We start from the raw sequence: 10,412 nt of genomic DNA, 5'->3' as shown, positions 1-10,412 counted from the left end.
TAGGAAGTTATATCTGAGGTTTAGCTTTGCCAACATCAGTCTTGCAATTAGTGGCAGTCTTTCCTTCATGTATAGCAGGCTTTGGTTCAATCCCATGCTGCTGGCCAAAACTTCTGCACTAACAGGTGCGATTTGATCAGTACTAAATATAAATAGTTTTCAAAGATTGTGAAGCTAAACATGCTGTGGATAGTTTATAGATAGTTTAATTCATAGAGAGCTAATTTACCCCAAAATAGTGTGCCTGTAAATGTTAAATACATTATCTAGTGTGTTTGTGCAGTACTGTTAACATGATGCTTATGTTTTATTTATGCAGATATTAGGTTTGTAATCTGATACAGAAATCTTGAATCTAAATATAGCAATCTTATACGGACAGAAACTAAGCTTACAGTAGCATTCCTCCACAAAAAGTGATAATCTTCTAAGAGTCTTCTGTGAGACAGGGGAGAAGTAAACTGGATATAAAAGTAAACTGGTATAAAAGCAGAAGGAACTTTCCTTTAGTAAAGGTGTGAAAAAGCACTAACACTTGTGCCACTTGTGCCATGAAGCTAGTGTATTGTTGGAAATGAATCATACTTGAGATAAGATTCACATTGCCATTAAAGGAATGTGAATAGAATAGAGATACAGTGTTGAGTTTTTTTAATCATTGGAGTCCTTTTGAATGCCAACAGTTACAGATTTGATACAGTGTTTGGTAAGGTACTATGGCTAGTGTTGCAGAACAGGTCAAACTAGATGCCTCACTGTCTCTTTTCTCTTTACAATCTGTAAATCTGCAGCCCACTCCTACTTGTTTACTTGCAGCTAGATATTGCGGTCTGCTCAAGATTTTAATCCAAATGTCTTTATAGGTAGTCCTGTGTGAGAACCAATATAGAGGAAGCAAAGTAGATACAAAGACATGGAGTCTGTACCACACACAGACAAATGTATCTGAGAATTGTCCAATGGGGGTTGTTTTCTCTTGTAACTTTGAAGCTTCCGTGGATATTACAAACACTTCAAGAGAAAGAAAGTGTACCTCTGCTTGGGGGTAAGTGCACAGTATTACAATTCAGGAAGTCTTTTTCCAGTACAAAGCTTGCTGATCTTGTACTGCTTCAGGGAAAAAGGAGAATGTTCTATGATGGGATCAGAGGTATCTCCCTTACCTCCGAAGAGTAAGGGCTCCTCTGCCATCCCAGCAGCCTCTGGCTTTATCCTAGCTCTGTGCTGTGACTGTGGGCAGTGTTCTTGGGCACCGTGCTTTTATGTTATATTACTTCCAGGCTACCCTGTAGAGTCCTGCAGCAAGAGTAAGCATGCAGGGCTGTGTCGCAGGTAGCTGCTGGGCCATGTGAAGCGAGGTCAGGATGCAAAAGGAAGTCTGGAAGCAAAGGGGATGTGGGAGATCCCGTATCGTAAGCCAGACTACCCTGCCTTGCCTGGCACTGCAGGAGCAAGTGGTATGGGGCTGGCTATATTCTCTTTTCCCAGGTGTGGAGACATTTCCTCTGCAGCTTTCCCAGAGCCTCTTATGAAGTTCCCTGCCACAAGGGTGGGAGGGTCAGGGCTGAGAGAAGATCATAGTTTTGAAACAGCGCTGCATTTCTAGACCATGTCAGTAACCTGTCTCATTTGACCACTATGTTTCTGATCTAGTGTTGGGAGACAGAAAGCAAGCTTTCACTTTCGGCAAGCCACAGCCTAACATGTGACCGTATACAAAACAGTATCATGGAATCTGTGAGGGGTAGGAGTCGTAGAGATTTTCAATGGAGGCAACTGCATCTGGATTCCTACAGGCCAGTCTGGGCTCATTAACGCAGAACATGTAGCTAAACTGGGTAATTAGAGAAGACAATAGAAACGAATAGGGATATAAATCTTGTTACGGACCTGAATAAACCTATTCTGGATAAAGATCTAAAGGGAAAGGTCTCAATTGTCTATGAATACTTGAACTGCAAAGAACATTGTTAAGGAATGACTGTTAGGGATGAAGTGAGTCATGAGAATGAAGTATGTTAAGTGTAGAATGGCAGTAGACGTCTGTTATCTCAGCTTTCCAAGGGTTTTGTGTGCGTCATAGGATAAGTGACAGCTTGGAGTTTTTAGTGCTAAATGGGCCCTAGAGCAGATTCTACTGCAGCTTTTACTTCAGCAGAAAAGAGGATGCACATGAAAAATCCTTCACTGTAAGGTTGTTTGAATATGCTATTATTTCAAAATATTTTTTTTGGACTGAGAGACTATGTGATTTTTTGGAAAGCTAGGCAGAGTAGTTGTATATACTATAATATTTGGAGGAGGATAGAAGAGATGAAAAATTCTCTCTGCCTCAGGGATGGCCTGCAGCTAGGCTATTTTGAAGTGAGTGCAGAATGGCAGTTTCAGAATCTTCCAGTAATCTTTTTTTTTTTTTTTTTTTTTTTTCCAGCACCATTCACAGAAATATTTTTTTCTTGATAAAGAAAGTGGCCAATGAATACTTGCAAAGAAACAAATAGTAGTGGTTTAAATAAAAGATTGAGTATGCAGCTCTTGTTTTCTCAGGGAAGCCTGGTGATTAGGCAGTGAAGGCCAAATAAAGAATACTTAAATTTTGTACAGAATTACAAACTAAAACTGTGAAACTAGAGAAAAATAGGTATCTCTGTAGTGCTTTGTGTAAGACTATCTGGCTAGTGGCTATTCAACATTAAAAAAAAAAAAAAAGACAAGAAACAGGAGAGGTAATAAATTAAACAGACAGATACACAAACCTTAACAAGCAGCAGTTAGTAGAGACAGTAACAAAGACCAGAAATTTTTGAGACAATGATCAGTGGGGCCATTACAGCAGCAACCATCCAATTATAACCTTGAAGAGGTCCAACCACAAACACTGAAACTACAAATGTGTGATAATCATGTTTTATTCTTACTGGAATGGGTCCTATAGAAAAATACTAAGTTTATGATTTTTTTTTTCACTAGGATTATGGGGCTGTGCAAAAATTATTTGGGATTTTAGGGGAACAAAACCAGTTCTGCACTCCACAGTCTATATATAAACATTGTTTAAAATATCTTCTCATTGTATAACTGCAGAGTGGTCCCGTATTAAGTAATGTAAATAAATATTAATAGTTAGAATTATAACTGCTATCAAGCATTTTGACTTAGAGCTGACAGATGTTATGGTCTTACAAAATTGTTGGCATCGTATATTATTACTGTTATCATCATTATAGCCACTACTTACATTCGTTACTGTCTCTTTCAACATTACTTAATGGGAAAATTTGTTTTTCCTCTGGATGACTAGCTGTGTGTGTTTTCATTAGGAAAAAAAGAAACAAAACAGCCTCACAGAATCAAATCACAGGTCACAGATCCCTTTAGTCTGGGGCCCTGTGTCTGATATTGATCAGTTGAGAATACTAATAGATAGAGAGCACAAATAAGGCGTGCATAGAAAGAGAACACTTCTTACGCTAATATCCAGTGATGTGTAATCTTCCTGAGTTTTCATCTAGAACTATTTGTTTAGTAGCCTTTGATGAACTTCTCTGAATTTATCTAACTCCTTTTTGAGTGTGTATATTCTTCTGGTCTTCAAAATAATGTCATATCAATTTCTGTACTTTAGTGTTATGCTTTACAAAAAGGCATTTCCTTTTGTTTGGATTAAAAGTGCTTATGGTTAAATTTGAGACTTGTGTTTTGTCAGAAGGAATGAAAACATTCCCTAGTTTCCTTCTCATGTCCTATACCCCTCTATCAACCCCCTTTTCTCTCTTGTTAACTGAGTGTCCAAGTTCGGTTAGTCTCTTCTCACATTAAAGTCTTTCTGTAGTTCTGATAATCATTGTTGCCTTTATCTGTACCTATTTTTGTTCGATTATATCCCTTTTTTAAGAAGGGATGACTGAAGGTGAGGTATAATTCACGTTGTGGGTACATCTCTATTCAAGTGGCTCAGTCAGAATTCAGAATGCACTGGCTTAATGAAGTTTCGTAGTCTGTACTACTGCTTTTCTTTCTTAATACTATGCAATAAGGCTTGCAGGGAGAATGACTGCAGGGAGACCAACTGATATAACTGGTCAGGCAAGTAATTTTACCACATGAATATCGTTAGACCATCTTAGCTGCAAGATACTACTATTAATAGTTTCCAAGATTATCTTTGGCTTTGGAAATTCCTAAGCACTGAGTTGAAGTTTTCAGCTCCAGGGTCTGCTACTGGTAAATTAGAACCTGTCATTGTATACATACAGCCAGTACTGTTTTGCTAATGTTCACTATGTTGCTTTAACATTGATTTCCATTTGTTGTTTTATGGACAAATTACTTAATACTGTGATATCCTTCTCCATCTCTGTGAGTTGTTTGTCAGTCATGTACTTCTGCAGGTGCATGTGCAACCAACAGATTGGATCTGGCTTAGCTGGAGAGGGATTGCTTCTTCCTGCTTTTTTCCTCCCTCGTACTGCAAAGTGGCTCTTGGCAGCAAGAGGAACTGGCAAATGGTTCCTTGCCATTCAGTCTCTCCTTTTTTACCCCACAGATTCACAACTGTCTACCTTCCTTCCTTTACTGACTTACTGTGGCATGTTCAATTTTAAAGCTGATTCAAAATTAGTAGGAATGATCTTGCCTTAAGAAGTCCTCCCACGAGTCTCCAGAGTACAATTACAATAAACAGTTCCATTTATATTAGTATACTGGAGCACACTTTTTCTAACAAAGAGCACAAACTTTCTAACATAAGAACTGTCTCCTTTTTCACTTTTCTACAGTACCCAGCACTATGAGACACCAGTCCTGATGCAAATGGATTCTAGCTGATATATGCAAGAACAATTACAACCAAGAAAAAAAAATAGAGTGATTAAGAGATGAAGGAAGCTTGGGGTAAAATCAAGAAGGTACAGAGGGAAAACAGAAACAAGGAAACATTATTCTTTCTATCTAATCCACATACTAGCTGGCATCTTTTTCATTAAAAAATAGTCCATAGCTTTGGGGCTTTTTAGAGGTAGCGTGCTACAGACAGTAAAGTAATTATGTTCAACTAAATTAGGAACCTGAAAGTGAAAATCAGACTTCTCTGTAATTCCCCGGGCATATTGCTTGCTCCAGTGCCTGTGAAGAACAACTTTGTAATGCTGCTTTCATAGAAAAGTTGAAGGTTTTGTAATTGATGTCTGACATTCACCTTTGTCATCACTTCTGTAATTGTTCAGCCATGGCATTTTTAACCCTTACTATTGGCAAAACCCTTTTTCACTTAGTCTCCCTTTCACAGAGACACTTTTAAACTTTTATGTAAATATACTTTTTCAAAGAATCACAGAAAAGTTGTGATTGGAAGGGATCTCTAGAGATCATCTAGTCCAAACCCCCTGCTTAAAGCAGGATCAGGTAGAACATGTCACCCAGGACCATGTCCAGTTGAATTTTGAATATCTCCAAGGACGGAGACTCCGCAACCCCTCTGGGCCACTTGTTCCAGTGTTTGACTGCCCCCACGGTAAAAGAAAGTTTCTTCTTATGTTTAAGTGGAATTTCCTGAATTTCACCTCCCTTGACCTACTTGTGATGCTCTTCCTAATACAGCCCAAGATGTTACTGGCATATTTAATTTTTCTTACTTAGTAAGCTTATGTCCTGGCAGCAAAATTCATGGGACAAATCAAAATGGACATCTAGTGGCATCTTCTACAGTCTGACTCTTGAACAAGTTCTGTAAGAACAGTAATAGCAGAGCCTAACACATGTGAAGAGAAAGGGACTGTTGGGGCATGGCTGGCTCCGTGACCACGCTGGTGCGCGTGGCTGTTGGCAGCAGGCTGGTGTTGCGGAGCAGCCTGCTTCAGCTTGCGGCTGGTGTTTTGGGTGAGTGACAGTGGTGTGGTCGGCATAGCTGGGCTGGCTGCAGAGAGGAAGGGCATGGCCATGTCCAGCAGGGCTGGGGTCTGTGATAGAGGAGGATGGACACGCTTGGGAAGCCTGCCAAGAGCAGAGGGCTGCAGGAGTGCACTGCTGCAGGACGCCTGTAAGGGCTGGGCCTGGCTGCTTCCCCCCTGCGGGAGCTGCGTGAGGCCCTGCGTGGGGCTGGACGGAGGCAGTGGGCAGGGCAGGGTCAGAGCTCCCCTGGGTGTTCGGGATGCGGGATCCAGCACGTGTGACAGACACAGAGTGCAGGTGGCACCAGGTGCAGGGGGTGCAGCGCCCCGCGTGGGGCAGTGCGGGGGGGTGCTGGAAGCGCTGCGCGTGGGGCGGTGCAAGGTGGGGGTGGACGGCGGCAGCGCCTCACGTGGGGCGGTGTGACGGGAAGGGGCGGTGCGGGGGGGACGCTGGAAGCGCCTCGCGTGAGGTGGAGGTGGAGGGGCAGCAGCAGCGCCCCGCGTGGGGCGGGGCGGGCGATGACAGCGCCCCGCGTGGGGAAGGGCCCTGTGCCCGAGGCTGGCGGCGCGCTGTGCGCGGCCGGGCTGAGGGAAGCGGGACGGTGCGGAGCCGGGCGCTGAGTGCGGCCAGCGCCGCGGGGCTGGGGCGGGCGGGAGAAACTGCCCGGCGGCGCCCCGAGGCCGAGCTGTGTCGCGGAAAGGCCGGGCGCGGCGGAGCCTCGCCCCCGCGGCGGCGGAGGCGGCCGGGCGCGGCCGGGGTGGGGCGGGGAGCGAGCGCGGAGCGGCGGCTCCTCCTCCGCCACACCCGGCGCGGCAGGAAGAGGAACCGCCGCGCCCGCACCCAGCTCCGGGCGGCCGCGGCCCAGCGCAGCACCATGGCGGCGGCCGAGGAGGTAGACGGGCTCGCCATGTCCCGGCCCCACTACGGCTGTGAGTACGGAGCGGCGGCCGCGTCCGGCGGAGCCAGGCGGCCGCCAAGGAGTATCCTGCCCGGCGACGCCCCGCCGGCCCGCGCTGCTTGTCTGTGCCCTGGGGCCGATGCTGAAAGCGGAGGCCGGGACGCGGCGGGCACAGAGGGCGCCGCGGGGCTTCGTCCGCGGGCAGGGCTGCGGGGGCGGCCGGTCCGGCCCGCACGGGAGCTCCGCCGAGCCCGGCGTCCCTGGTGCTAGCGAAGAGCGCGGGCAGCAGGCGCGGGGCAGCCGCCACCGCTCCCGCGCCGCCGCCTCGCGGGGCGCGGGCCGCGCCCAAGATGTCCGCCGCGATGGGCGGGCGCGGCCGGGCGCGGCGGGGAGGTGGCGCGCGGCCGCCCGGGAGGGGCGGCGCGGCGGGGGGTGGATCCCCCCCCCCCCCGGCCACGGGAGGGGCGGCGCGGCGGGGGGTGGATCCCCCCCCCCCCCCCCGGCCACGGGAGGGGCGGCGCGGCGGGGGGTGGTTCCCCCCCCCCCCCCCCCCGGCCACGGGAGGGGCGGCGCGGCGGGGGGTGGTTCCCCCCCCCCCCCCCCCCCGGCCACGGGAGGGGCGGCGCGGCGGGGGGTGGTTCCCCCCCCCCCCCCCCCGGCCACGGGAGGGGCGGCGCGGCGGGGGGTGGTTCCCCCCCCCCCCCCCCGGCCACGGGAGGGGCGGCGCGGCGGGGGGTGGTTCCCCCCCCCCCCCCCCGGCCACGGGAGGGGCGGCGCGGCGGGGGGTGGATCCCCCCCCCCCCCCCGGCCACGGGAGGGGCGGCGCGGCGGGGCGTGGGGATGCTCCCGGCGTGGGGGTGCGGCGGAGGAGGGAAGCCCCAGGAGGGCGCGGGCGTCCTGCTGCCGCGGGGCGGCCCTTCCTCTTCCCCTGCGGTGCCTGTGGGCCGAGGCATCTGCGGTTCCCGGGTGAAACGTGTTCAGACCTGTGGGCGACTGGAGGAATTCACCCCCTAGGAAATAGGGTTTGTGAGGGAAGCCCCAGTTTAAGCTCGCGTTTGGAGTTTGCGACGAACATTTGAGTTTGTGCTCTGATGTCACGTCAAAAATAAGCAAGGGGAGAGACTGCAGTGCCGCGGTGATGCGTTTTGTGGACGCAGCGGCGGCAGCGTGGGGCTGCGTGTTGGCCGCCGTGCAGGCGGCTTGCGGCAGGTGGGACCTGCAGGAAGGACCATGTGCTCCGTGCTGTTGGCTTGAAGTGAGGAGGAAGTATTGAGGTGGGAGAGTCCAGAGGAGAGAGAAATTTCCCTACTGGTGGGCTTTACTAAGTGATTTGTCACAGCTTTCAGCTCTTGTAACTTTGGGAAAGGTTGAAGTAATAATAATCTTCTGAGATACTCTGAGCCAGTTCTGAGACCTGTGGCGTTTTGAAGCAAAATCTTGTTTGATACCCAGTACTGCAGTTGATGCCTTTTTTGCTATACTTATTTCATGAAGGTATTATAGGGGCAAGTTAACCTTTGATTAATGATGGTATGAAACATTTCCTATTTGTCAAACTACTGCTTGAAACCTGAAGAATGCGCTTTTTTTTTTCTCCTCCTTCCTCCCTTCCCCCCGCCCCCCACACCCTAAGAGCGTGGTTGAGGTATTTAGTTCTAAGAGTGGAAAAGAAAAGGTTGCATCAGTGAGATTCTGAACATAGTCTGAAAGACTTCGGGGTATGTTCCTTTACAGATCCTCAGGCTGATCTAAACATGATGTGCAGGTTGTGGGTCTGAACAGTTCCTTTCCATGTGAGAATTATGAGTACCATTTCTGACTCTTTTAGGGTCCCTAAAAGATGAAGTGTAACTATATAAAAGGGATTTTATATTGTGATGATGTATTATTGTCCTTTAATCTTTATTTACCAAAATCAGAAGCTAGAGGGAGGGACATGGTCAGTGATGCTTGAAGAGAAAGGCAAAGCTAGAAGAAAATAAGGGACTGTTTATAAGAAAGTAGAAGATTTTTTTTTAAAAGAAGTCAGAAGCAAATGGAGAAATCAAAGAATGAAAGAGACAAATATATGTGACAAGGGAGGAAGGGTAAGGAAATGGGATAACTTCAACTTTACTTTTTCTATTTTTTGTGAAGAACAGGTCTATTTGATTCTTCATTTTTCTGAATCAAATAAGAGTGAACTCCTATGGGAAAGGCTGGGTCTGATTTTGGTTTGTCTGTTCGGTTGAATTCAGTCCTCAAGAACCTGAGAATCTGTTTGATTGTTTGCAGCTGTCCTGGATAATGAGAGGTTAACAGCAGAGGAGATGGATGAAAGACGGCGCCAGAACGTGGCTTATGAATATCTTTGTCATTTGGAGGAAGCCAAGAGGTAAGACTATGTGGGTTTGAAACTGCTGATGTATTAAAGGGAGTTGTGATACTTTGTAAATGGAATAATTTCTATGTAATTTATTTTTTGACTGTGTTTCTGAGCAGCTATATAGATTAATTAAAAAAAAAAAAAAAAGAAAAAAGAAAGTTTGTAGGGACCTTTAGCAGCTACCTCTACTTTTCTGCCTGACAGAGGAAATGAAGCTTTGCCTAGCTTTTTCCTGGTGCACTTGCATAAAACCTTCTTAAGGACTTCTGTGACAGGGATTCCATAGCTACTCCTCAGCAATTGTTCTGGTGCGTCAGTATTCTTAACACTGGAAGGATCCCCTGGTATCCAACTTGTGTATATCTTGCTGCAGTATTACCGCATTCTTACTGACAGACGTGGAAAACAGGTTATTCTTGTAACTGCAGCCTTTTAAAAATCTGAATTGTTACAACGTATTTCCTTGCTCTTTTCTCTTAGACTAAAAAAACCCAATTCTTTCATGTTTCCCTGTGGGTCCTATTTAATAGATGAGGTCATTGTTCCTGGATTGTTTTGACATCTCTCCACTTACTCCATGTCTTTCTGGAAGTGCACTGCCAAAACAGGAAGAAGTTTTCCACCTGGGGCATTAACATGCTGATAAGAGCATAAGGATTATTTCGTGTATCCTGCTAGGTATGCTGTTATTCATACATTCCAGCATGGTATCTCTGTTTTCATAATGGCATGATGTGGTAGAGTTTTGCTGACTTGCCATCCTTTTCCTTGAAGGTATGCTGCTGAAGTTTGTTCCTCGTTCTATGTTTGTGCAGCCAATTACATTTTCTTAAATGTATTACCACTTACTTGACTCTGAATATTACTCTGTTTTTCATGACCTTTTTGTTTAATGTATTGAAATAATTTTGAATTTATTCCTGTCTTCCAGCATACATGTAGCCCCCTCCTCCTTCTGTGTTATCTCCATATTTATACAGTGTGAAAGCATGTTGTATTTCTTCATTCAGACAATGATGAAAGTATGATCTGAACATGCAGTGTATGGGGGCAGATTCCTATATCTGCTATGTCAGGAAAAGGGAATTATTAAAAGTGAATGTGTAAACTCTTATTGTTGCTAGTTTTAAATCTTTTGAGGATAACCAGTTTTATATGCTGTAAGTGAAGAACAAGAATGAAATGGATTAGTTTGTTTAGTGCTTCCATTCATGGCAGTCATCTCTTCTCACAACTTAGCACAACTTGAGCTTTTACTTG

General features: G+C 46.7%; 1 protein-coding gene across 4 annotated transcripts in view; it reads left to right on the top strand.

The window, feature by feature from the left end:
• The first annotated feature begins 6,177 nt into the window (after nt 1-6,177).
• The window catches only part of IQGAP1 (IQ motif containing GTPase activating protein 1), a 76,988-nt gene continuing 72,753 nt past the window's right edge, over nt 6,178-10,412 (top strand). Inside the window, exons 1-2 of one of the 4 annotated variants that reach the window (XM_062584113.1) lie at nt 6,178-6,196; nt 9,062-9,161. In XM_062584113.1, coding sequence (XP_062440097.1) covers nt 9,097-9,161 — 65 coding nt within the window. In that variant the 5' untranslated portion in view covers nt 6,178-6,196; nt 9,062-9,096. Of the gene's footprint in view, nt 6,197-6,681; nt 6,819-8,855; nt 8,875-9,061; nt 9,162-10,412 lie in introns of those variants that run through there. The other 3 variants (XM_062584109.1, XM_062584111.1, XM_062584112.1) reach the window with 3 other exon arrangements.

This window comes from Rhea pennata, chromosome 10 (assembly GCF_028389875.1).
Source record: "Rhea pennata isolate bPtePen1 chromosome 10, bPtePen1.pri, whole genome shotgun sequence".
NCBI classification, from domain to species: Eukaryota; Metazoa; Chordata; class Aves; order Rheiformes; family Rheidae; genus Rhea; species Rhea pennata.
This window is presented reverse-complemented; position numbering and strand designations above follow the sequence as displayed.